The 27,599-nt window shown below is 39.5% G+C and overlaps 1 protein-coding gene across 2 annotated transcripts; it reads right to left on the bottom strand.

Annotated features, from left to right (window-relative positions):
- Positions 1 to 1,288: 1,288 nt before the first annotated feature.
- SPPL2A (signal peptide peptidase like 2A) lies at positions 1,289 to 27,599 on the bottom strand. Of its 2 annotated transcripts, XM_084214125.1 has the most exons (16): positions 27,306 to 27,599; positions 23,345 to 23,464; positions 22,430 to 22,612; positions 21,565 to 21,654; positions 18,161 to 18,294; positions 15,946 to 16,097; positions 15,095 to 15,191; positions 14,502 to 14,603; positions 13,818 to 13,899; positions 13,484 to 13,558; positions 12,794 to 12,850; positions 12,583 to 12,636; positions 12,056 to 12,155; positions 11,160 to 11,237; positions 10,669 to 10,829; positions 1,289 to 3,988 (listed from the first exon to the last, which is right to left on the bottom strand). In XM_084214125.1, exons 1-16 carry the CDS (start codon positions 27,357 to 27,359, stop codon positions 3,914 to 3,916), a joined length of 1,614 nt encoding a protein of 537 aa, XP_084070251.1. In that variant the 5' UTR covers positions 27,360 to 27,599; the 3' UTR covers positions 1,289 to 3,913. The 2 variants fall into 2 exon arrangements, with proteins under 2 accessions (XP_084070251.1, XP_084070252.1); XM_084214126.1 differs by lacking the exon at positions 12,583 to 12,636 and having other exon boundaries at positions 27,306 to 27,591.

Raw genomic sequence — 27,599 nt, 5'->3', positions numbered from 1 at the left:
AGTCTGACAGTTTAGTATAAATTATTCCAAATGAAAAAAAGAAAAACCCAACTCAAACTCATGTTGTGGTGATAAAATTTGAGTTTTTCCACGAATTAAAAAAAAAAAAAAATAAAAATTGCAGATCACTGGAGCTGGAAAACAAGCAAGAAAACCCCACTTTCATAACCAGACCAGTAGAGGTGGAATGCTTCTCTGCAGGTTGCCTAGTTCCAGCCCTCCTGCTCAGGGCAGACTGCCAGGCCTCTGGCCACTTCTATTTTGTCTGTCTCCAAGGATGGAGATTCTACCACCTCTGTATGCAACCTGTGCCAGTGCTTGACCAAACTCACAGGGGAGTTTATTTTTGTGTCTAAATGGAATTGTATTGTAAAGACTGGACTGATCTAAACTCCCAAGTTTAGAAGAAACTGCCTCTTCTACTTGCAATTTTGAGATTTACAGTTAAGCCAGTGTGTCAGATGGAGCAGCCTTCATAATGGACTGCATGGGGAACAGGCAGTGAAAAACAAGTTTGCTGATTGCAGCTATGTCTGTTCTTCTTACCTTCTACTTTTCAAAATAAGTAAATTCAAAGAGCATTTTTTGGAGGGTTCTCTCCCCATTAAGCACTCCATTACTTTGACTCAAAGCTACTGCAAGCTCCAGTGTACAAGCAAAAGAGACCTAAAATACCTAAGAACATGTTACATCCAAAGCACAGTATCCCAGGGCTGTAGGATAGCTCAAGGATCACATATCAAGTGCACTCAGGTTCAGTGATTTTTTTTCTTTTTCCCCGCCAACACTTCCAACCCAGCCTGGATTTCAAAGTTTAGGGCTTGGCTGTTTCCTGCCCTCATGGCTAAGCACCTTCAGCTGAACCATGCCTCTGCAGCAGCAGTTCCTGCCTGACTGCAGGGAGCTTGTTTCCATCAAGAACTTTGCAGCTGTGAAGTTTCCAGCTCACTGTTTCTCAGGTGTACTTTCAGGGAGCCTCAGCACTAACAGCTGTACAACAACCATTTCCTGAGTCACACCAGGAAAACTGATGTAGCTCAATTCACTTCAGTTCCTCCCTCTTCATCCAAGGGGAAAAAATAGAGAAAAGCAATGTAGCAAACCCATCACACAGGTACTTACAAGTGGAATCATAACTTTGATGCATCGAGAAAAACTGAAACTACATATTCATGGGGGTGCATTATGGATTTTTAATTTGGTATTATAAAGTGTTAATTGTTTTGCCATGAACATTCATAGTAGGAAAAGGATGAGTTAGAACAAAGCAATTACTCAACTATTCTTTTTCCAAGTAACATTTATTAATAACATTTTTAAGGTGATAACTTAAGAGTCATAAGGAAGGGGGCAGTCGTCAGTAAACATACAATGAAAAGGTAGTAAGATTTTTCTATTAAAGTATGACTCACAAGGCTTTTAACAGTGTTTAGCTCAACCAATTTTAATATTAAAAACATTCAAAATTGCTAGAAGTGTTGCAATCAGTTCTACTGAACTTATAAAAACCTCATTTCAGTAGTCAATACTAACCTACTATTTATATAAAATTTTAAACTCCATTCATAATTTTTGTAAACAAAGCACCTAAGCATTTGAAAGAAAAAAAGTTAGTTTACATCCCACTAAATGGCAACACATGTGTGAAACCTCAGGCATGATCAGGCATGGAGTATTATTAGGCACAGAACAAGACAGAGCTTCCACAGCCAGCTGCTGAATACACTTATGTTGCCAAAGGTCTTTTTTATTTATACTAATTCCATTATCACTTATAGCTGAAAATTTGATAAATCCTCCATGTGGAAGATTTCAAAGAGGCAAAGAAGTCATCTTACATAGGTTTGGGAAGCCTCTGAGGGCTTTCAATCGTACATGATTTTGAATGAGTTATGACTTCTTTATCTGCTTCAGGAATTTCCAGAAACTTCTTCAAAACCACTGAACTTTGGCAGATACTGGGCTTTTCAAAGAGCATAACACAGCAGAAGACACATTTTCAGTCTGCTACTAAAACACTGAGGTATGCTTTAATTTATTATGCAATGCCAGTTAAATGAAACAGAAGATGACCACTGTATTCTGAGGCTGTCAGTTCAAGCTTAAGTCAAGGGGGGGAACTACTGACATACAAAAACTGCTTGTAATTTCTATTTTCTTAGGGAAGCTGCAAACAAGGTGAGTTATCTTACCCGTATCAACTGGCTCAATCTCTGTGAATGGCAACAACTGATATCCAGGCTGTCCTTTGTCTGCTCCTGACTCTTGCAAACAAAAGTTTAAACTTGATATAAATTAGGTAAATTTGCAATTAGCCTTTGTTAACTGCCAATAGAGATTTTCAATTGTCTTAATCAGAATACTTCCAAAGTAAATCTAGGTAAACTATATTTAATCAGGGTAAATTTTCCTGAGCTGACATGCCCCAAACTGACTAGAAATGTCTAGAGGTGACCTTCAAACAAAGGAGACACTTGCACCAGGCACTGCAGGAAAGCCTCCATTGCCACTGCCCAGCATGTGCTTACTCAGTTGTTTTCTCCAGGGTTCTTGAACTTGTATTTGCTATGGGAATGACATTCATTTAAAGAATAGGAAAAATGTTTTAACAACTACCTGACGTTAGCACTAAGTGAACTCAGTGGTCTCCCCTTGTTGCCTTCTCCAGTTTTCTTTGGTGTCAAGTGTTAGCATTACAGCTATACAGATTTTCTATGCCTAATCCCCTCAATTTGCAGTTTCCTGAAAAAAGACCAGGTGTCAAACAAACTCAAACTCTTCTAAATGCAAATTAATGATTTAAACTACTTAACCTTTTTCCAAGTCTTCAAAAGCAAAAACAAATTAAGATTAAACAAGTTAAACACATGCAATTTGCCTTAGCTAACACAAGTACTACTAGCACTATTCAAACCTGTTTTGTCTATCAATTGCAAAGAATTTTCAAAAATACTTAAAAAAAGTATGGTGCAGATGCAAAAGGTATAAAAAAATTGAACAAAAAAAATCTGTTCTGTCTTACCCTATCCCTCTGAACTGATCCACAGCCAAATGAAGACCACAAACACATACCTACTCTCAACAGGTGAGAGATCCAGGCCAGTGTTAACATTTTATCCCATCCCTTAAAGTAGCACTTTCTGACCAAAAAACCACTTGCCTTCTACACCATCTTGTCTGTCAACTATTCCAGGAGCTGGACAGAAGTATTCAAGATTATATGTAAGTACCTCCCCTCTTTTATTATTTTTAAATGCTTGGACATGTATATAATCCAAAGACTTGCATCAAAGCTTAACAATTTTCACAATTAAGGCATAAGCCAGTGATACAATGAGGGGAGTAGGGAGAAGAGTTCACAACCCCACACTCAATTTGCCCTGTTATTTATTTTATGGCTCACAATGGACATCGACATACACACTATTTACTGAATTATTTGTAGTAATGGAACTGTAGTTTCATTCTTCAGTTGCTATAGTTACATTACTATCCAACTTTGCATTCAAAATCTGGAAAGAAAACATATGAAGGGTACTTTATTTTTTTTTCAAAAAACCTAACTAGTCTTAATCAAAACTTAAAAAGAACATTTCACTTAAGATGATATGGGCAAGCAAGTTTTATAAAAATATACTGTATAGAAACACAGTTGGAAAATTGCATAGAAAATATCCTTTTATTTAAATTGAAATAAGGCACGGTTTTACTAGCTATGGTTTGGCTGTAAAAATGCAACTCTATTTTGATTACTTTTATGTTATTAACAGTATTTTCCATAAAAATATAGGTGCAGGAATAAAAAACCCTTTTACACAGAGTGGGAAACACTCTATTGTGAAATTTCACCAAATTTACTGTAATTCAGCTGTCAAAAATTCAAATGCTGTTTTAAACCAGGATATCCCATATATTATTGTCCTCCAGGCTGTTCAGTGGCTGATGCTGTGCTTTCTTCATTTCCTGTGTAATCCAGGTGTTCCATCATCTAAAAAAGAAAAAAAAAAAAAAAGGGAAAAGAGAGGGCTATTTATAAAGAAATACTGCTTTACCCCATTGATCTAAAGTATTTGTTAGCTAAGAGAAATATAATTACACGTGTTAGAGTGCATTTTAGCAGCATACATTTAGGAGGTCCTCTATGGATCAGAAAAGTATTTAAGCCAAATAATCAAAGCTGTATTAGCTAATGCTTTCCACTACAAAACGAGTCTTCAACCAAAGACCCAAGTCTTCTACAAGAAAATGAACTTGTGAGCCAGAAGTATCTCAATTATTAAATACAGAGAACAAAAAACAACTGGGGTTAAGCAAATTTTTCAAAGATATGGCTTGCAAAACTAGAAGTAGACTCTAGGATCTTACCTGACAATTACAGAATTTAATTCAAGCAACAGCTTGAACAGAAAAGACTTTCTCTTTTCACGGCTGTAAAGGCTACCTATATTACACTTAGTCAAAACTAAGTGTAGTGGTCACATTTCTTTGTAAATTTTCCTTTTATTTCAGAAAGGATAGAGGAAATGGAACTAAAGTCCTGCATCAGGAGAGAATCCAAACTAGATTATTATACAGACTGATTCTACTTGGCATTGATGTAACTGATTGCATTGCCTGAATAACTCAAAACAAACTTGTAGTTGTCCTGACTAAAAAGCAGCCTGTTTCCCTATCCACTGTTGTACTGCTGGAGGCAATGAAGGTTCTGTTTTTTCTCCTGGGACAAGACATTGAATGAATTACAGAGGTAATACACACATTTGTTAGTGTGACAAACTGAGACCATCAGTTTGAGGGCTTCAGAATTGAGCATAATTAACAGGGCCCAAAAACTTGACAGTGTGGGTAGCTGACAGCCAGAGACAGAAGACACAGTAGTACAACTAAGGCTGAAAAAACAAAATGTGCCAAGGAGCTGATATGCCCAGAGTGGCACGATTATTAGAACAAGAGATAATGTTTTAAGCATCAAGAGGTAGAAAAGCTCTTATGTTCTTCCATAGTGGCATATCCTGCCTGTCTTTCTGTGCAACAGCTGCTCACTGTGTGGGCTCTGATCTAAGGTGGGCAGATCTCCACACAGTTATTTTCTTGTCATTCTAGCACCTGCTCAGGATCCTTGCCAGGACAAAGCCAGGCTCTGAGACTGCTGTGTTGTACACACTTAGTGTGGAATAATTCTGTGTACAGGGTAAAAAGACTTGTTCCATTAACTTTTCTCTTTTCCTCTAGTTATGACCCAGCTCTGTGCCATTCCTTCTTCTATGCCACCAGAATTGTTTCATTGAAAGTACCCCAACATACCTTATCAAAAGTACTTTTGCTTAAATAAGCTGTTTCACAGTCCAGCCACACCAGCATGCTGTGCAGTAAACCAAGATGACAGTTCCCAAAAAGAAGTCAGTGGGACTGGGGAAAGTTTAGGAGAGCCCATTGGCCACAATATCCATCTAAGACCTGAAAAGGCCTTTCACAACCCTCCCTTCATGTTCCAGAATCATGACAGTAAAGGACTAAGGCAGGCACCAGTCTTGCCAAGAGACTCAAGGACTGAGTTAGAGCAGCAGCATACACTCAGTCCAGCAGTGAATGCCCAGCTCTTGTGCTAATGACAATCTTGCATTTATTTCAGTATATCCAAAATTTTCCTCTACACTGACCAAAAATCCACATCAAAAGTCACCAAAATCAAAACACTCCCTACAATTACAGAACTCAAACTATCCCTTTGAATGAGGATTAAAGTATTCATTTCCAGGATAAAACAAGAACAACCTCTCCCCACAGTACCATATTACATCAAGTCATGCCATATAACTTCCTTCAGCCTAGGGAGGATCAACTAATGGCTGGCATAGAAAAAGTAATTTTGCTAAGCATTTTTGTACAGTCTTTTCCTATGCAATTGACAAGATGCTTCTAGAAATAAAAGTACTTGCAATAATTCAGTGTATTCCAAAGTCAAAGATTCTTCTAGTAATCCTACAACACTAAGCAGTAAAAAATGTTTGGTTTTTTTTTTTGTACAAATGCTGGAGATAGCACCTGTATTTAAATTTTTAAGTCTCCACTTAATAATCAGATTTTGAAGTGAACTTTACAACCAAATGCCTTGTAAAACTCTAAGGGTGTTGGGGGGGGGGGGGGGACGACGACCGACTTTTATATAAACATTTCAAGGCTAAAAAAGCCACCCTACCCCACCCCACTTTTAATCTTTCCTCCACACAGAAGGACAGCCCACAACTTCAAGCTGGGGACAACAGGTGCCTTTCTAAAAGTACAAGCTGGCATTTAAGCAGCTTTGTCCACACAGGTATCTCCACTGTGGATTCTCTCAGGACAGCCCCTCCCTCAAAGCCTCAGCAGAAGCTGCAGGAATCTTTACAATATCCAGCTGCAAGATGAAGGCACCGTGTTACAATCCTGGGCAAAGCTGCTGTTTTAAGCTAAGAATGAGGCAAATCAATCTGACAGTACATTGTGGAGAGCTCATGAACATATCTGAAGTGAAAGAAACTTAGAAGCTTTGCTCCCACATGTGAATTTCTGACAGTTTTTAAGGGGGAGGTGTTAAGACAGCTTTGTAACTAAACCATTTTTGTTTAACCTATCTACTAAAATGGTTAATCATTAAAAACTAAAATCAGCAAACTTACTGCCCCCCCCACCCCCAAACCACTTCCACAGAGCCAAACTAGAAATGACAGTACAAATCTCTCCCCCTAACAACACACAGTACCTATGCACACAGCTGCTTGCAAGATTCATGGCAATAATGTTACATTCATGGAATCCTTAGCAACTCTTAATACAGATGAATTTCCAAGCATCTAAAAATGTGATTATACAACTTACTAAATAGCAGGTGCATGCTGTATAACGTGCCAGTGACAAATCTTTTGATTTATTACTTCAAAGAGAGATAAGAAGTGCTAAACACTTCAAACTGACAAACTCCAACAAGTTTCAAGACTACTCCATGTAGAAGACTTCAAAGTTGCATTAGGCCACTAGATTTTCCATGATTTTGCTAAAATGATTTCATAGATTGCACTGATATGAAAACCAGTATTCTAAAATTAAGTATGAAATTTATCATGAAGGCATCCATGAGGAGTATAAGCAATCCAGAGACCTAGGTAAACTTTTATTTTACACTTCACAGCAGCAATAGTGCCAGTTAGATGGCAGGAAAGTAAGTACATTACTCTTCCAAGAAATCTCTGCACTTGGTGAACAGTTAAAATGTTTTCTGTGCAGCAACTCTTTACAGCTCAAGACTACACCATAAAAGAGCCACACTGAACATAACTAGAATTTAAGACTGCATCATTATGCAGAAACAGAAATTACCTCAGCTATGAATTATGGGACCTCAGAGCTATCTTGGGGAGTCAAGTATTTGTCATACGTATAAAGTAGAAACTAAAAAAGTGATTTTAACAAACCTATCCAAGAACTCGAGTGTGCACAGCAGGACAGAAGAATTCTAAGTTATAAAAATAGTCTGGCCATCTGCTTTTAATTTGCACTCAACCCCTCCCACTTCCTAATATCATCTTTGGTTTATATCTAATTTCTTTATTATTAAGGCTTTTTAACGAGACTTAAATTGTTAAAGTACTCTTTCTTAGAAGAAAGGAGCTAATGAGAAAAGTACTTTTTATTTGAGAATTTAAGACACAGGCAGAATTCACCAGCTCAAACTGTCTTCAGAGCAGACACCCTACACTTTATAAATAGATGTATAATTCCAGCAACTATAATTCAAGATTATATTTAAATGCTTAAATTCCACGAGAAGCTGAAATTTGAAAGCTTGCACTGCTCTCTGCAAGCTGCGTGGACAGCAAAAATAAATGCCATCAGTCAGGAGCTGCTGCCAAGAAAGGTCAAAGCTCGCTGCAGCCCAGACGTGCTGCGGCAGGGAGGCCCCGAGAGCCGGCCCCAGCCCCTGCTCCCCAGCCCAGGACAAGCAGTGCAGACAGGACAGCAAGAAGGACACTGTGGAGCAGGAGGTGACACAAGGGCTGCAGACATGATTACTAAAGGCAAATTTATAATGCCCAGCGTTATAACACAAGACAACAAAATTGTTGTTTAGCACTAAGCAGGTTTTCACTTCTATGCAGTGACACAGAAAAATCAGGTGAAGGACTGCAATATAGGTAACAGAAGAGGAACTAACACCAACTGCAAATATTTGAAGACAGTCCTAGGGTTTGGGAAACTGGAGAGTAGAGAAGCAAACAAAGCCTGCCTTCAGACTTAGGAATCAGAGCTTCATTGCTACTTAATATTATGTTTTCCTGCACTCCTTTAAAAAATAAAAATCCTAAAAGACCTAAGTGTAAATACAGATTTGTATCTTGTCTTCAGTGCTACCCTCTTCTACTGTGTAATTTAGACAAAATTAAGAGGTAGATGCAAAAAAAGACTGAAAAGAAGAAGCAGAAGGGGAAAAGAAGAAAAAAGAAACTGTAAGAAAATTAATAAAGTTGCATTAAAAGAAGGCCATAATCACACCTTGTAGCAAAGGCGTCCTGGAGGAGTCCGATACCTAAATAAAATTCATTCCATTATTAAAATAATATATAACAAAACCAATTTAAAAAAATCAGAAAAACCCCAAAATCCCAAAAGGTAACTAATGGACTATTATTATGATGTTTAGTCACCTGATGCACTCTACATGCTCTTCTACCCCTATTCTTAGGACACTTTGCCCTAACAATTCTGCAAGGTTTTTCTGTTCCCATGAGGGCAAAGCAAACCTCTACACAAGTCTGGCCACTCTTGTCAACAGAGCAGCTCTGCCTGAGCCTCAATCACTGCTGTAGCAAAAAAAATTGTCTTCTGACACCTTTCCATATCTTTCCTCCTCAAACTGAGCACTGAAAGCTGGAGATTTCAACGCTGGAGCTGTGTGGGTTGGGGCTGTTTGGGGTTTTGTTTGTTTGCTTGGATTTTTTTGCATGTTTGTAAGATCAGTAAGGACAGTTCAAAATACAGTTTTAGATAAGAAAGACAACATATGAGAAAGATCAACCCTGCAGCTCTCCAAGAGTGACACTTGAATAACACTCTCTGGGAATCAAAAATTAATATTAAAATATTCTTTAGAAAGTTATAGAAAAATACAAGTTAGTAAAGTTACAGAGCTCAACTGCAGGCTCAGTTACAGACAAGTCTAACTCAGAGATGGTGGAGTGGCGGGTTGAAATCGACATTTTAAATTGTGCTAGAAATGAAGTCATCTAACTCAAAACAAGCTGAAGTTCAGAGTAGTTTTAATCCTTCAAGAAACCAGTTGAAAGGACATGAAATAACTACTATGGCAACATAATTCTTTCAAGTATGAGTTTTGCTACAAGAAGTGCATGAAATTTTTGTTGCTAAGGAGACCTGCCAAATTTACTTAGGCCAATCTTAATCAGAACTCAAGTGAGGAAAATAAATTGCAAAGTGTTTTCCCCACAACAAACCCAGAGTTATTTGGCTTCATAAATGTGACTTTATTTTAGAAGAGCAAACAGTCACCAATTTATATATAAATGCAGTAAACCAAATTCCTTCTGACCTACAGAGGAGCATTTCTATTCACTGTACCTATGAAAGGAGGAGTTTTGTAAACAAAAAGACAGGGTATTTAGTTAAAGCTGAAAATCTGAGTAATTTCACACCTAGGCCAACCTCCAGCTGAAGCAGGTGTAGTGTATCAGATCAACAAAAGGTAGCATTTTGCTGGCAATACTATAGGTTCTGGTGCCTGTAGTTTTACAAGAATTACTCTTCACTTCCACTGATCCACTTAAAACTTTCCAATCCTGAAAAAGCAGGAGCTGCTTCTATCCACCATGAACTTGACACCCACCTTTTCCCAGAACAGACTATCCAAGCTTCAAGTTCAACATGCCCTAGATATAGGTGATGGTAAATTCAAGCAATACTGAACTTAGGTCTCAAGCAAATCAGAGAGTAATCTTCAGACTGATCTGTCTGATGATAAATGCCAGCTCACAAGGGTTACTGGCACACCCAGTTACTGCAGCAAGTCACATCAGAGGAAATGTGCACACGTCAACAGGTGAGATTTTAAGAAGTGCAATTCCTGGGTAGTGTTAGAAAAAGCCAAGGGGGTAATACAGAATACCAGGGCAGTGTGCCCACAGTGTGTGCTGTGACAGGAAACAGTTACACAAGCCAGCTATTTTGTTCCTGAATGCTCCATACAATCCTGATGATGTAGGCCACCAGTGATTCATGCAAAGTTTCTCAAGTTCTAGTTGATCACCAATTTTTTGGAACTGTCTCTACTACAGAACTAGTGCAGTCTGGAGTCTGCATGCTTAGTTCAGTGTTATACCACATCAAGAGGATAGATGGGGAATGTGAAATGTTTTCTTGTATTTTACAAGTAAATAGAACAAATTACTTTTCCTCCCTGAGTACTGAAACAGCTATTTCATCTCCCTTGAGCTTTGTTCTGCCATGTCAACCACTAGAGTAAGATTTTCTAAGAGTAAAGACTACTTCTCCTCATTGGTTCCAGAAGATCACAGGAAAACTTGCAAAAACTGGGTTGCAGGTAATCTATCACCAGGTTTTCAGAGAAGCATATACTCAAAGGAATTAACAACAGAATACTCCAGGCCTCCAGCCTACCTGGTAACTGCTTCCTTTCCAAAACTTCTTCATCTCTTTGCGCCTCCAGGCAACGAGGGAGCTCGTGATGAGTGTGCACGGTACAAGATAGAGGAGGGCAGGCTGCCCCATCTTCATCAGTGCCAAAACAATGAAAGTCAGCACCATGCCAACAGCATAAGCTACAAAAAGACATTCATACATGCACAATCAACAACAGGAGAATTTTTAGATTAGGTCAATCATTTAGTCAGACAATTTATTTTTTAGCAATATTTTCCTTCTTAATGTAACTGAAGAAGAGACACAATAGGCTGCTCTGTATTTGCAAGATTTCTCAAAGCAACTCACTGTCATAAAGAACAGTCACCTTCAGTACAAGTAGGCACACTAGAAAGAGTTTCTGCAGAGATTCCTGACAACATTGAACCTTACCTGAAGAAAACTATCTAGATCTGCCATTTAAAAAAAACTACCATGAAGATCAACCATGCTGAAATATCCCAATTTACCTATTGTGCAGGAAATGTAGTATATAGAAGATGATCTTGTTTGAACATCAAATCTTCGACAATAGGCAACCAGAAGCCCTTGAAGGAAAAAAAAATAAAGGAAAAGGATTAATGACATGCTTAGTCATGATTTTTTTTCTCCCCAATTTTCCAAATGAAAGCAGCATAAAAGAATTTATAGTGAGACTTCCCATTAGGGTATTTTATCTTCTTCCAATATTTTTTCTGTAAAGGCAAGAACCAGTCAAGAAATCCTACAGCAAATGTAGAAAAAACCATAATGGAAATATGAGCCAAGCAAGCTTGGAATTAGAGGTTTGGGGTTTTCAAGCAACCTAATTACATTGTGCTATTTTCAGCTTTCTGATACAGAAGCGTAACAAACTATTTTTAATTTTTTCAATAGGATTCTAATGCTCACTCTTAACATTCAGCAATTTTCCCTGCACATTCTTGATTAAAGTAATTTGCTTAAGACTCGAGTTATGGCCAAACTCAGTTCTTCTGAGAAAGATGGAAAAACTTGGCAAAACATTTTACATTACCTCACCTCTAATTACATAGCCTAGGATATGAAAATCCTACAAAGTCACAGAATATTTGGTTTCTGTGAGATTTAAATGAAATTTAGTTAATACTGACAACTGGATTTACCTATGGGACTTGCATTTACTTAATCCAGTCCAACACGCAATAAAAAACCTTTCACTATTTAATTATTCTATAACACAGTGAGCTTTCTTCTTCAATGGCTTTTGTTGTATTCTGCACTGACTGATCAAGGCAAACTGCTGCACTTGATTTAGTAATAACCCTGTCAATAAACTCTGCAAGTCAGCTAAAAATAAACCCCAAAATATTTATTCATCAGTTAGTTACCAAAAACATTTGCTCACCTGGGACAATGATGTCTCCAAAACCCAACAATGAAAAGGGCAGGTCACAGAGTGTTGATGCAGAGTGTTCAAGTCTAGGCACTCTAATAACCACGGGCAACTGGAAAACATTATTTCGGAAGCCACATAAATCTCATCTAAAGCATTCTGGTGTTCTGGATATTTTTGGTTGCTTGAATTAATAAACAGTTTAAATGTAATTAATTTATTGTTAATGCAGACTTCAAAATAGGTAGAACCTGAAGTAAAAACCAGAAACCAACATAGAAAGTAGATAAAGCTTAAGGCAACTGATAAGCTGGAATTTCAGATTTACAAATAAAATGCACACACCAAAAAAAAAAAGTTAAAACAGTATTTAACCATGTAACAGGAATAACAAATCTTGATTATTAACCTAACTATAGAATACTGATCAATGATATCCAGGCCCTAAAGAGAAATTTGGACAGTAAGGTTTTCCCCAAAAGAACAGTCTTTTCAGAGGAAATAATTTAAAAATCCAGTATCTGAAATACAATCCTTACTTTCTCATGGGGAGCTGAGCGTTCAGTAGGGACTTCCACCAAGTTTCCATCACTCTAGGATCAAACCCAAGTCAACAGGCATTTAATACTTATAAGAAAATAGCAGAAGCTGGCTATATTTTGTGAGAAAGTTATGCTGAAAAGCACACTATGAATTAGCTACACAGAGTCAGTACTTTAATGCTGCACATATTACAATGACTGTTCATACCTTTTCACTGTTTCCAAAGGGACCAGCTGCAACTTCAACCATTATACTTGCCCCATTCTGAAATTAAAGTTATTTTTCAAAAGTTAGTGGTTTAATGAACCAAAACTTTCATACTACACTTACAAAAACTGCTTGTACCTTCACTTACGATTCAGGATTGGAAAAATCCTGAATATCAAAGGGAATGCCCTGGAATTGTACAGTATTATACTGCATTGTTTGACAATAAAAACACGTAGTCCAGCCTAAAATAATGTTAAAAAACCCCAAACAACAAGTCCACTAGATGTAGCTGGAATTCTAGATAAAAACATGTCAGCTTTTTCTGCCATGAGCTTTCTGCTTCAAAATAAAAGCAGGTTAACACTTGCATACAGCTCATACCACACTGTAAGTGACCACTGCAGGAAGTACTAGAGCATATTCCAATAAATGGGTGTATAAAGCAAAAGAAGGACAAAAACTGGAGGGCAGTAATTTCTCATGATCACACTATCCCTCACACTAAGTGGGGATGGTTTACTTTTGACCATGTGATTGCCATAAAAATTGAGGCCACTGTTGTCTTACATGGGAAAAAATGGAAATCAGCTTTTCCACCTTGAGAACACTGCAAACCTGACCTGTTTGACAAAAATATCCTCCCAATGACCAGGCATTTTTGTTCTTACAATAAATTCAGAGACATACCTTTGTGATAAATGGTGTTATGAAGACAAAAAATACATCATATAGAAGGAGCAGGCCTAGAAGTATTACACAGGACTGGCAAAAAAAAGAGAAGAAAATATTACTATGGGTTTTGAAGTATCACACAGCTAGATTCTGGAACCATTGCAGTACCATGTGTTTTAATCTGGCATAACATTTAGAACAGGATTAGTTTCTTTTAATAATTATTAAAAATGGTAAGGATTATGTTTTTTAATGTATATTTCTTGCATATTGAAAACCTACTTCCTGACAGTAAACTTGCAGATTCATGGCAGTAGAATATTATCTTAAGGTAAGCAACTTACAGTACCTTAAAGTTGGGCATTTTCAGTGTTTTAATGAAGTTTAGGCAGAAAGCAACTCCCAAAATATCTTGCAAAATCCAAGCCCACCTGAAAAAAAAGCCCAAAACATTTTTACAGGTTGTTCAAATTGCTGCTGGAATCTAGATTTTTCTGTAAATACCAAGGAAAGTTTCTCAGAAAGCAAGAAATTAGTTTTTCAGAATTACTGCTACCAAAACCACAAAAGTCCTAGTTTCAAGTTGATACCAGCCTCTGATCATAAACAGGTAACTGTTTGTGCTGGTAATGGCTGGGATAGAGTTAATTTCCTTCACAATAGCTGGTAAGGGCTATGGTTTGGATTTGTGCTGGAAACAGTGTTGATAACACAGGGATGTTGTAGCTACTGCTGAGCAGAGCTACTCACTGTGCTATTCTGCATCTCTTTTCTTCTGTGGCAATCATTAGCAATCAAGCTAGTTCTTCCTCATCTTCATAGGATTTTATAACTTCAAATTACCACACAGCTCATTTGCATTGCTTTGTTCTCTATTACTCCCATGCTTGTTAAGCTTCAAAATACTTTCATGACTTTTTTGAAACTGGCACTGGAGTTTAGAAGGATGCTGCACTCCAGGATTAGTTGTATGCTAGGAAGTTCATTAACACCAATTATTCACCTTACTCTTAAGTCAGAATGCACCACTTACCTATCTTCATTTCGAAATACTGCCCAGACAACAGCTGCTGCTATGCAGAATATGGCAAGAAAAATAAGCCTCACTTCAATGGTTTTGTTGGAACATGTAATCCTAAAAGAAAATAATTAAATTAAAAGAGAAGGCCTGCAACAGCCAAGACACATGCCTGTGCTATCACACATCCTTAAGCTGACAAGGAGTTCTCAACACAATTCCTCTGCTGCCTGTAGCACACTTGCTCCAAACAGGACCAAATGTGTAGGATCCTCCCCTTACAGAGTTCCTTGATGAACAAAATAAGCACACATGACAGAAGAACCAGAATTTTGTAAAACTAAGTTCAGAGAGCCAACCAGAACCTTTCAAATTTTATTACAGAATGCTTTCAAATAAAGGTAATGCAGCAAATGTACAACTATTTTAACTGCTGATTATGCTACAGATACCTTGAATATTTATTAAAGCAGCTTGCAATTTTCCTTTAACTATCCCACACACTAACAAGAAGCAATTTGTCAAACTCTTCTTGTACTTTCATGTTGACTTGAGTAGCAACCAGAAAGGAAGCCTGTCATTTTTAATAAGTGAAAGGTGCACAATACCTGCACTGCCCAAATGGGATCTCTCCTATTAATGCTGCAAGACAGTTGTACAGGCTCATCGCAGATGCCAGGCAGAAGACTGATATTATAACATAAACTAAATCAAAACAATGAAGACAGGAATCAGTGCCAAAGAAACAGAAAACAGCAAATAAACACAATAACATACATTCGATATTTTGTGTTCAGGAGGTGTCTGACTGGCACTGGGTAATGTGGCTTAAGGGGTTCAGTGACAGTACTGAGTAGACAGTTGGATTGGATCATCTTGAATGTCTCCCTCAACCTTGAGGATTCTGTAAGTCCATGGTATAAACTGTTAACAGTTATACCAGTGTTCAACAGCCACTGGAGACCATAATAAGCTGAGTATAGAAAATGCTGAATTCTGAGTGTCTCTGCCATGACAAAGTTCTCATCAAGCAAAAACTTGACTCAGAGGTGTCAGAATTGCTTTCTAGCTGGATCCTCACCAAAAAACTAAAACCAAACACCAAACCCCAACTAAAATGCTCCCATCAAGCAAACTCTAAACACTACTAGGTTGTCACCGCCATCCTCTCAAGAATGTTGACATAAATAATTTTTTTTTTTTTTTGCTCATCATTAGTCACCTCTCTTGCACATGACTTCATTCAGAACAAGCACTGTCAAGGCAGTCTTTGAAAGACAGCTGAAGAAACCTTTGCTTTAAGCAGCAACTGCATTCTTTCAACCCTCAACTCATGCATGGAGAGAATAATTTAAAAAGTTATATTCATTTTAGTTTAGAAATCTAGCTTTTTAGACTTAAACACTTCATAATATCATGTAGAAAAGTAAGTCAAATGAGATTATTCATTGTTTCTTACCTAACCATTTGTAGAAGAAATAAAGTAAGACCAGCATGACACAACAGATGACAACAAACAAGATAACTGTTACAGGGGTGAAAGTCACATTTTCTTCCTTTTTCCATCGTGTTTCTCTCTCCCCTGGACTTGCTACTGCTTTCAGATTCTCACTGTTTTAAGAAAACAACAAACACATTTACTTCAGATGACAGACCATGAAAATGTTTTGCTATGACTTGATGGTTATAGAACATTTAGACTGACAAGGTTTCAGTTTAGTCCTTCATACTATCATTAGACTTAAACCCAGAGAAAACTGTATGGTTACTGTTTGAATTTCCCTCCATTTTTTAATGAAGATAAGCACTTCCAACCTAGCACAGATCACAAGGAGAAGATTCTTAACTGCACTGCCTTTCAGTGGTGTGGTAATTGCCAACTTTAGGGGAGTATCCCCAACCAAAACCCTGATTCATGTGAAGAAAAGCAGTACTCCACTCTTAAACTCCTTTTCAGGATCACTGAGCTCTGTTAGTGCATCACCTCTGATTAGAAAATTTATTGGGCTAAATGCAGACAATCTGATAAATATGTCTACAATAAATCAAGACCATAGGTATTGCACACTCTTAAAACTTCATCTAGACATTAAGAGTCTGCCATATCCATTCATGTTAGAGAATGAAACTAGCTAAGTACTAGTTCTTTTACACCTCATAATTACAGAGTAAGTGAAAGACAGGTGGTATAATTGGGGACTTTTCACTGGGAGTAAGATTCCTGTGCATACATACTCCATATTTATACCTCCCCATGCAAAATAAGGAGACCTAAATTGCTGTGTTTGTTCTTTGAGCAGAGAGCCCTTCTACTCTTTAGTACAGACCTGGTGCAAATTGCCCATCAGATAGTGTGTTCCTGAGGAATCCCAGGACCTGCCTGCCAAACACTGAATTCAGCAATGAAACAGCTACCTTCAAAAGAGAGTAACCCACAGGAGCAAGGCACCTTGTTAGATGAATCACCTTCTCAGAAGACATGCTTTGAATAAGCAGCTTTTTTGAAAAATAAGCTCACCCTAGATTTATGAAGGAGCACTTTAACTAGTTTAATAAATTACATCTAGGTATTTTTAATATGGGAGACAGCACCACATATTATTTTAGCATTCAGTACAGCCACACCCTGCAGCACTGTAGGTGAAAAAGAAGCATAATCAGATCCAACCTTTAAAAAAAGAAACATAGACACCTCCCCTCCTTCTACTTCTTTAATCTCTTTAAAATAGCTAATTTGCATAACTGTGGGAAAAAGGAAGCTGTTGTTATCACATACAATCCTCTCCTTGTTGTGCTGGGGAGCAAAGCACCAGAACACCACTGAGACCCTGAAGGTAGCAACACACACTGGCCCATTTAGCATACACAGCCACCCAAGAAATACTGCAGAATAACGCCATGCTCTCAAAGCCCAGCTACAGCCAGTTTAACCCCAGACTAATAACAATTCTGGGCATCACTTAAAGCTGCACACCCCTCAAGGACAGAGCAGAAACCCCCAGTACCCCCTGCTTCTTCTGGCTTTGCCACATTGTGCACTGCCACTCCCTCTTCCCTGCACAGGAACTGCTGCTGCCTCCTCTTCCTTCCCCGATCCTAGAGCTGCTGCTGCCCCAGCTCTGCTGCTCCACCAGATAAAACAAAAAGCTGAAGCAGATAAGTCAAGCTGGACTTTATCTGGAGCCAGCCAGACAACCAAACTGTGCTTCCCATTGCTCCTAGTGACAGGAGTGCTGCACAGCCAGCTGGGATGGAGCAGCTGTACAGATCCCTACCAATACAGACACCACATACAATATGTATTTACCTCCTGAATCACTGCACTTGAAAGCGTAACTAAAATACCTAATTTCTATTGTGGATATTGGAGAACTATAATGCTAGTTACAGACTGTTTGGTAATTTGTCAAAATGTTAACTCATGCCTCCTCCAGAGAGCTGCATTATCCCTCAGGAACTTTTACAGTCTATGCTTGAGGTTCCTCAAAGACCTCTGGTGATTTTTCAGAGGTTACAGTGCTCAAACATTTAATGACAAAGCAGCTAATTGCACTTAGGTCCTTTAATTTTTTAACTACCAACTTAAAAGAAAATAATTTCTCACTGATCATAGTGACAGTTTTCACAGCCTTTGCAGTCCATGTAATTTAAGCAGTTCCATTTAACCAACTTACAGTTCTGCTACTCCACTCCAGTAGCCTCCCAGTGCCACTGTAAACACAGCAATTAGGAAGATGACAACCATACTGTAGTCAAACTCTGGCAAGGGTGGTGAATACAGAGTCACATTAACTTCATTTCCAAGCACCTGAAATATAACATACGTGTTGGTTCATAAGGGAAACAAAGAAATTATATTGCTTATTTTCTAACAAGATGTACATCATGATTTCCTACTCTTACTCTACACAATGCTAAGAGGAAGTTTTCAACTCACTGCACAAGACATGTCATATGTTTGCCAAGAAGCAATGCTTCCCATGCTACCTTTCAGGACGGTCAGGTTTGGAAACAAATCTATTACTACTCCTGTGCAAATACAGAGATACCACAAGAGAAGATGGTACCTCTTTGCATTCTTTGCACACTTCTGAGAAGTTGTGCCTCTAGCCCAAATGCCTCCCCAAAATACAGCAAGTGCTATCAAAGACATCTGCTCTGCAGGACAGCACACCTAACTCAATCACCTTGAAATACAACTCCCAGTTCTACTGAGGTACCAGCAGATCTACTCCTAGCTCTCAAACCCACAGAACTCAGTTCAGAGACTGACACGAGGCTTCAGACAGGACACAGTGACAGCTCAAGGTGGCAGGAAGTTATTTACCAACAGCTTAACACAAACATGTGTTGAGATGGATTCAAATGAAAAGAAAGCAATTCCACACTATTTTAAAAATTTAAAACCTAAGGGAAAAAACCAATCAGCTGAAATACACAAAAGAAAATGGGAGAGAACACTGAGATGTAACTGGTACTGAATTGTACAAAAATCTTGAAAGCAAAACCAGGGTGCTTCCATTTGACTGAAAGGTGAGATTTAAAAAACAAAGAAAGGATGATAATTTGACAGGAAATGGAAAGCAGTAGGAAAGACAAGTTTGCTGTTGCAATCGAAGTAAGTCCAGACATCTAAAGTAATTGTGCAGTGAGAACAGACTTCAGAGATGCAGAAAAAAACCCAGATTTGTTTACAGTCTGCATTTGAGATAAAAGCAAGAGAGAGAAGAACATGCCAGACAAGTTTGGCTTCAGAAAGATCAAACTGGCACTAGAAAGACTGAATGGAAAGGCCAGTGGTAGAATGGAATACAGTGGCCACAGATGAAGAAAGCCGAATAATTTCAACATCTAAATTACAGATAATAACCTTTCTGCAGGCTAAAGAAGTCAGAATCATTCCTTTTGCCTGAAGTTATGGAAGTTCAGAAAACAAGGAATAAAATTAAATTCTAGTGAAAAACTGTAGTTGTATGAAGTGGAACATAACATTAAAGGGAAAAAAAACCCTATTCAAATTACAGCATCCTTTATGTAAAAAAACCCAAAAAAAAAACCAAACCACATATACACAAAAACCCAAACGCACACTACCAAGAACCAAAAAAAAGCTAAAAATCGTAAGAGGCTTATATATTTATAGTATTCAGTTCCAGCATATCTTAATCCAGTTTTTCCTCTAAGTTTCATAAATCTTACAAAGTATAATTCACATAAGAACCCAGAGCAATTGTTTCATTGCTCCTATTGTTCCTCTGTTCAATAAAAACTTCCTAAGTCTTAACTCCCACCACAGGGAGCACTAGGATGAAACAGGCTGCATCAGGTAACAAATCTGCAAGAGAGCTGTCCACTGACTAAAAGGTTTGTAACACTCTGCTATTGCTATCAAAACTCTTAACAGACTTGGCTCTAATGGTGAAGGCTAACAGAGATGATTTACTTGTCAAGTAAAAAGAATGCTTATACAAACTACTTCCCTCAGACTGGTGCTGTCTCTTTCTAAATAAAAGGAGGAAGCTGGAAGCTTTAAGGAGAGTTAAACAAGAAATGCAACTGTAGTTGGAAGTGTACAATGGCTGCTGGATTCCAAGCAGTGCATATAATTCAAAATAACAGCTGCTAGTGACAGGACAGAAGGCTTTGGCAAGAAACTAGAGCAGAACCAGGAAAGATCACTTCTAGTCTAGGCTGTGTTCCTCACTACTTTTATGAAGGCAGTCTCATTCTAATAAAAAAATTTATTATTTGATTCAGCAGCAGTATGAGACATCACCTGGCACACCAATCTACAGCAGAGGTGCCTTGGTGAGTTACTCCAGCTGTACAGAAGTGATTCCACCTCACACCACTCCAAGCATAACTGGGCAATAAAGAAGTGCAGAGAAGATCCAGACCTAACTTGCCCTAGCTCCTTTTCATGTTAGTAGGGCAGCCTAAAAATCACTCAAGCAAGCAAACAACACTTATTTGACTGAAGAAACAAATCTGAAGACAGAGGACAACCTGAACCCAACTAGAGTACTTATCAAGGCTGTGGCAGTCTGAAGACAGCACAAACTTTCAGTCATGCCAGTGCCTATCTGTAATGACGACAGCAAACAACCAAAGTCCTACCAATCCAGGCAGTTTCAGCTTGCATACTTACCTAAGACAACCTCCCGTGGCAGCTCTGAAGATTAAGAGCAGAAATGGTGAAGTGAGCTTGCAAATTCAACTCAAGAAGCTAAGACTACACAGCCTCTGCTATCCCCAGAAAAACATGTGCTACACAATTCCTGCTTAGCAAAACTATTCAACACTAAATAAAAAACCAGAAACAACAATATAATAACAGAAAAAGCCACACTGATGAAAATATACTGTTTTCCTTAAAACCCCGTGCAATGTTTTGTTATCCTAATATTACATGCCAAGGAAAAGAAACTCCAAATACTCCCAAAACAAACTCCCCTACCTATAAAGTGTAGGAGATAGCACAACTGCTGTATTTTAATAACATGCATTTGGCATCTCACCATCAACTCACCAGCAGAAACTCAAACTACACTGCCTAACCACTCTTCAGCTAATGCTGCCACATTATACAGAGGGAGCTCAGCATCTGGCAAAGACAAAAAACTCTCAGTCTTTCCTCAAGATCCAACCTGCCCAGGTGCTGCTTGCCTGAAAGCTCTGGTACCAGCAGCTACAAGCTCAGCTGTTGTAGCTTCTGCACTAAAGAACAGCCCTCTCAGGCTACAGCTCTTCATGTGTGTCAGGCACCTGCAGCTGTATCCAAGTCTACTGGAATACAGCTTATCTTGCTCAACAGGAAACTTTTAAGGTTCCTCATCTCCAGTCAGGTATTGTGTTTCCCATTCTCAGTGTTCTAATCAATCAACCAACCATTCTTTCTTGTTCACCTGATTAGGAAGACCAGTACTTTCACAGCTAAATGTCCATCCTCTCTTAGGAACAAAAGCAGTACATAAACACATTCAAACCAGACAGACATCCAGACCTGACCTGAAATTAAACTATTTGTTCAAATACCTAAGTTTGTACAAGCATAACATGCTGAAGTTTTGTTACTTACCAGCTGCATATCTACGATGTCACTGTATCTTATAAGAGCAATTGGAAGAGTCACATCTTCAAAATCAGTCTTGTTATCTGAAATAGCAGACTAGAAGAGAAAGTGTAAGTGGTAAATATGTTGAGCCTATTTAAAAAGTAGCTTAGATCCCCAAAAGCAGATTATCCTTTCAATTTCAGTGTATTTGTAGGAAGGCAAAAACCAAAAAGCTCATTCATCACCCTTTGCAGAAGATTAAAAAGATAGATGTACTTAAATCAAACCAGGTGATAATACCAACACATCTGGATTCATACTGCTGTTGTGTTTTTATAGTATCACAAGGGATAGTCAAAATTTGTTTTAATTTCTACACTTCTAAAACAAGATGAACTTTCGGTGATAGTCACACAAATTCATGAACTGTACGTATTTGTACAGACACTTTAGAGCTGCAATGGAGAACAAAAAAGCAATGAGATCTCACAAGACCTTTTTCAATTTCTAGTTTTGGATTACATTTCCCTAGCTTATTTTTATCACAAATGTCTATAAAACAATATCACCCAAGTTTACATGGAGTTCAGAATGCACTAAAATTAGGGAATGATAAAGACAAGTATCTGCATTCAGAAACACGTTTGAAGATACAAGGAACATTTAAAAATCCAGCTCTGTAGCTCCTCTGAGCTGATTTAAGCCAGCACTGCACAGCCCCACCAGCACAGCTCTGTGAGGAGGGTCAATGACTCATGCTGGAATCCCACCTGTGGTCAGGGTCCTCTGCTTTTGGGGCTTCTCTCAGCTTACCCTGAACAACACTGCATGGGACCAAACAGACAAGACACTATTTCAGAACAGAAAAAAACTGTTTGTTGTAACTTACCAGCCTGGATTTACTGGCAATCAAAAGCATTTTAGCACCCAAACTTTGTGCAATTCTTGCTTTCTCCAAGAAAGTGCAGTTTCCTCTCATCACTACAACTGCTTTGTCTTTCATTGAGCCAGAAGGAACTTCAGCTGAACTGCAGAGGACTGTAGAAGTCAGGTTTTCCAGAGTCCTGAAAGTCTGCAGAGAAGGAGGGAGAATAGGGATGTGATTAAAGTAGGAAACTTGATATTACAAACAAATTCATCCAGATGACTACATTACTATGCTCTTTAACTGGAGATTTGCCAGGAAGAGGTGTAACAAAAAAATAATTCAGGAATATGAAATCACAGCAGCAGTTTCTGGAGCCTGCAATAGTGAGAAACATTTAGAGCAGCATAGAGCTGAAATAATCTGGCTATTTCTAAGTGCAATTTCACAGTAGTTGGTATTGTAATTTAAATATAAGAAACTGATTACACAGAAAAATCACCTGTTTTCAAGACAATTAAACAGTACATCAAACTGATGAGCCAATATAAAAAAAGCTTCAGAAATTAACAATTTTTGTAAACAAATAGACAAATTTAACTCCCAAATACAAAACTCAGACAGAAGGATAACATCCAAAGGGAAAAAATTAACAGAGTAAAATGAATACATAAACACATAAATACAAAAACTGGTTCAAAGCACAGAGAGAGTATTCCCTTTGTAAACTCTAGAAGTCAACTCTTTCAAGGATAGAAATGTTCACTGTAGATTTTTTCTTTTTTGGGGTGATTTGGGGGGAAGGGGACAACATAAACCAAAACAGCAAATATTCAGTGTAGCATGTATTTAACTCAAAATTTTGAAGACTATTTATAGTTGACTCAAATTCATACTGCACTCTAGTTTTCTTAGAGAGTATGACTACAAGCTACTTACAGCATTGTCCAAGGTTTTTGGAAGAGATACCCAATTGGAGTTGTAGATGATGCAATAATCCTTAGTTACTGGAGGCACTCCACTTCCAGAGGCGTGCAGGATCCCCTCATCAGCAGCTACCTGCAACAGATCACAGTGCTCTGAGTTACACCAAGTTCAGAATATCAGTTATGCAAACATTCTTCTAAAAACCTTATGAAGGGAAAGACCTGTTAGGAGAAAAAGAATTTCCTAAACTCATTATTTTACATAATAACTGATTCCATGAGAGATGGGGAGCTTGAGAGCAGGTTGAAAATCTAGTGAGAACCTTGTTACTGTATAATGCTGCTTATCCTTTTTGCAAATACAGTGTGTTTATGACATGTACAGTTCATGTCACCAAGCAGAATCCCAGCAAGAAACCAAAGCAAATGACTTCAGATTCTCTATCTTGTGCCTTCCAAAAAGTGCAAAATTTTACATGGAAAGTAATTAGAAGAGTATATGGAAAAGAGATGAAGCTCTAGAGTCTTCCTTCCTCACAGACTCTAGAATTTTCCCTACTAATAAAGGTAGAGGATTATATGAATTACATATATATATATCTATAGCTATATATATAGATATACACACACACACATATATATGTGTGTGTATGTATATGTATGTATTACACACACACATGTGTGTGTGTGTATATATGTATCATACGACAATTCCCCAAATATTTTTGTCAAGTAACTGTAAAAACAAAGAGACCATAGTGTACCTTAAGAAGAATTTGTGTCATCAAGGAGATACTGGTGTTTATAAGATTAGAGCCCCTCACATAATATGATTCCTTTTATTTACAAATACAGCTGAATTTTAAAACTTCTGATAATTTTAGGAATGTATACTTCTCCCCAAGCATAAATAAAGGTCAGCTATCTAAGTAGATAAATGAACAGACTAAAGATTAGATGCAGCTACAGCTATAAAGCAGTGAAGAGAAAGAAACATTATTTGCATCTCAAAGAAGTATACCCGTAAAAAAACTGGAAGATTTTCTTATTTCAACTGTTAGTCTTGAAATTGACCTCAATAGCAAGAAGCATCATCAGAGTAAAAAAACTTTTAAAACCCTGCTGTAAATTTCAGATTTGTATAGAAAACCACTAACATATTAAGCTACAAGTCGACATGGGTATGGGGGAGAAGCCCAAACAGTCAGATAGACAATGCTAAGAATTAACAGTGCTAGAGAGGCATTTCTCCTCAAGCTAGATCTGTATTCTGCAGCAAGGGAGAACTGGAGAGAAAATAAAAGCATGTGATGATATTGTTTCAGAGGTTTATGTCTGCCTGGTTTGAATAGCAAAAAACCTTCTTCAGAGGAATCCATTATATCGGCCCCAGCGCATGAACATCTGCTGGGAGAACTGTGTCAAAGGGCCTGAGCACATTAACTGTTTAATACAGAACAGTTCTTCAGCTGTCAGCTGAAATAAATTGGTCCACGATTTATGATCAGCACAAAAATGATCAAGCTGCCCTCTTAAATGCTTTCACCTAGAAGTACAAGCTAATGGTGAATTAAAAGCAGTAAAGACTTCTGACAGGTGCAAGCCCTAGAGGTTTACATCCATTAAAAGCTCTTTCTGCTTCACCAAATAGAGTAAGAAGTGTTCTCTGGGTTCCAGGAAATCAAGTGTTAACGCTACACAAGATAAATCTACCTAGAAGGAGCGATTACTTGCTTACATGATATGCATGTTTTGTTTGGCAAGCTTCCCTCCTCTGGGGATTAATCAGGGCACACAATTCATCCTCATCAGGTGGAGGGAGGCAGGACCTGAGCATGACGTGCAGCCACACCTATTCACTGGTGAGCCCCAGAGACAGCATTTAGAAGTTAAAAATTAAAAGAAACACTACATGATATGCCTCACTTGGAACATCTCCAGGGAAATCCTCTTGCAACCAGCTAAAGCCCTTTTACTTTCTAATGGCTTCAGTATCCTTTCACAACGGACAAGGTCTAGGTTTGGGTAGGTGGCCCTGCAGTCAGCGGTGCCACTGAACAAATCCTACTCTCAGTACACATACATTTCTCACCAAGCACATTTTCAATTTGATTACTTAAGAACAAGACTAAATGTGTGATCACAATGACATCTCTTCAGAAGATTAACCTGCTTCCCTAGACTGATTTGTTCTGGCATAAAAGCATTCCCACAGAGAAGAGGCATGACAGCTGTCCTTCTTTAAGGGGCATCACCATCTCCTTTCCCTTCAGGTTCAGACAATTCCCAATATCCCCTCACCTCCAAACAAATTCCTTTCTATTTCTGACAGGTAGTTCTCTCGTCATATCTCCTTCCCTTATCACCTTTAAATTTTTGTCGTATAATTCCTTATCTTTGATAGAGAAGAACTCTCATTCTGTCTCTTAATCCCTAATTTTCCAAAGGTGTCCCTGTCACTGCGGGGATGTAAACTTGGGCTGACTGCTGAGCTTTGGAGTGTCCCAGTAACTCCACCACACAGAATACAGGAAATCAGATGAACCAGGAGACACAGAGACAAAACCAAGCCTATGTTTACAACATCCATCACAATTAGTACTTAGATAAGACATACAGAAACTCAAAGGTACAGACTAGGGAGAAGGTAGTCTGCATGTAGCAAGTGACAACATAAAACCCACAGAAACATAAAAAGGCAGGGGGAAAAATAGCCATGAACAGAACAACCATCATTTTGTTGTTCTGCAGCGGCCGTGTGACACACAAATCAGCCCTTCTCCCTCCCTCCCTCCAGGCACTGCCACCCAGGAGGACAGGAGCCCACGCCTAGAGAGCAGCAGTGATCCTTCCCCAAACCCAACTCCCCATGCTGTTAAGGTCAAGACGCTGCTCTTGAGGCAGAATGATCTGGTCTAATGCTCACCACTGCTACAACTGCATCTGCAGAGCAAAGAAGGAGGCAGGACACAGGGCCTGGAGTCTTATAAGAGGGCAGAAGCCCCTTCCCTTGTCAGCAGCACCAAACCACTGAGGTAAAGGGCAAAGCCACTCTTCAGAAAACCCCAACACACCAGTGACAACTACGTGGGACTCAGGAAAAGCCAGGGAGACAAGTTACTACCCCCAGAGGCATTCTCAAGGTACTAAGAGACTGTGTTGTGCACCTGCTGCTGAACACATCCATTGGTGACTTCCTACACAGGAAAGAAGTATTCTGCACCTGTCTTACCAAAACAAGATAAATTCTGTTAAAATTAAGTAAAAAACAAAAACAAAACAAAACAAACAAACAACAAAACAATGTCATGGAACAGCATTTAATGCATACATGTCCTTTATACTGCCTAAGCAGATTGTGGATGTTTCTGGCTTCCCCATTTCACTACCCCATTTGGCAGAAGGTGGTCAGCCAGATTTCCACGGCAATGTACACCTGTGGAGAGGGAGAAGCTGAGAATGTGTGCCACACCGAAACCAAAACTGAAGATGAACGAGACAAAAGTCAGGATACACAGACACACTAGGAGCTTCCCCCTTCCCCGCACCTAAATTTAAACACCATGTTTATCCACGAAGGCGCCCATAAGATTTGTTATCTCAACTCCAAGGCGTGACCGGAGCTGGCCCGGGCTGAGCTCCCCGAGTCCGTGGGGGGAACCGAGAGGCCTTGCCCGAGGCGTGCCCAGGAGGCCCAAATCCCCCGGGCCACACTCCAGCCCAGCCCCGAGACGCTCGGAGGCGAGGGGGGGCCCAGCCCAGCCGCGGGAGACGGGAGCTGCGCGGGCCCTGCCCGCCGCGGCCGGCGAGCTCCCGGGAACGGGCCCGGGGAAGAAGGCGGGCAGAGGGAGCCCCTGGGCCGGCAGCGAACAGAAACGACAGGCAGCGCCGACAGGCAGCGCCATCCGCCAGCGCCGGCCCGAGCGGCGCCCCTCGGCCCCGGCCGGCGCGGCAGCGCGGCCCCGCGTCCTTACCAGCGGGAGCAGCAGGGCCCACAGCGCGGCCCACAGCAGCCCGGCCGCCCCCATCGTCCTCCGCCGGCTGCTCGGGGAGGGGCCTCCCTGGGCTCGGGCTCCGCACGCCCCCGCGGAGCCTTTCACCGGCTCCCGGCGCCGCGCCACTTCCTCTTCCGTCCTTGGCGGCCGCCGCTGCCGGCCGGTCCCGGGACGCCGCGGGCACGGCGGGCGGGGGCGGCGCTGCCGGCGGGGCGGTGCTGGGGGAGCCGGGCGGGCACGGGACCGCGTCTCCGCCCCCGGGGCTCCGTGTGC

The sequence above is a fragment of the Fringilla coelebs genome (assembly GCF_963513975.1).
Source record: "Fringilla coelebs genome assembly, chromosome: 12".
In the NCBI taxonomy this organism is placed as follows: Eukaryota; Metazoa; Chordata; class Aves; order Passeriformes; family Fringillidae; genus Fringilla; species Fringilla coelebs.
This window is presented reverse-complemented; position numbering and strand designations above follow the sequence as displayed.

Bases quoted from the DNA above. Each gene is read 5' to 3' on its own strand.
- SPPL2A (XM_084214125.1), bottom strand. From the start codon at position 27,359: ATGGGGGCGGCCGGGCTGCTGTGGGCCGCGCTGTGGGCCCTGCTGCTC. The intron at 16,098-18,160 runs GTAAGTTGGTTA...TTCTTAAAACAG, and splicing joins TGGAGTGGAGTAGCAGAACT to TGAGAATCTGAAAGCAGTAG. The intron at 15,192-15,945 runs GTAAGAAACAAT...GTTTTGATTTAG, and splicing joins TTTCTTCTACAAATGGTTAG to TTTATGTTATAATATCAGTC.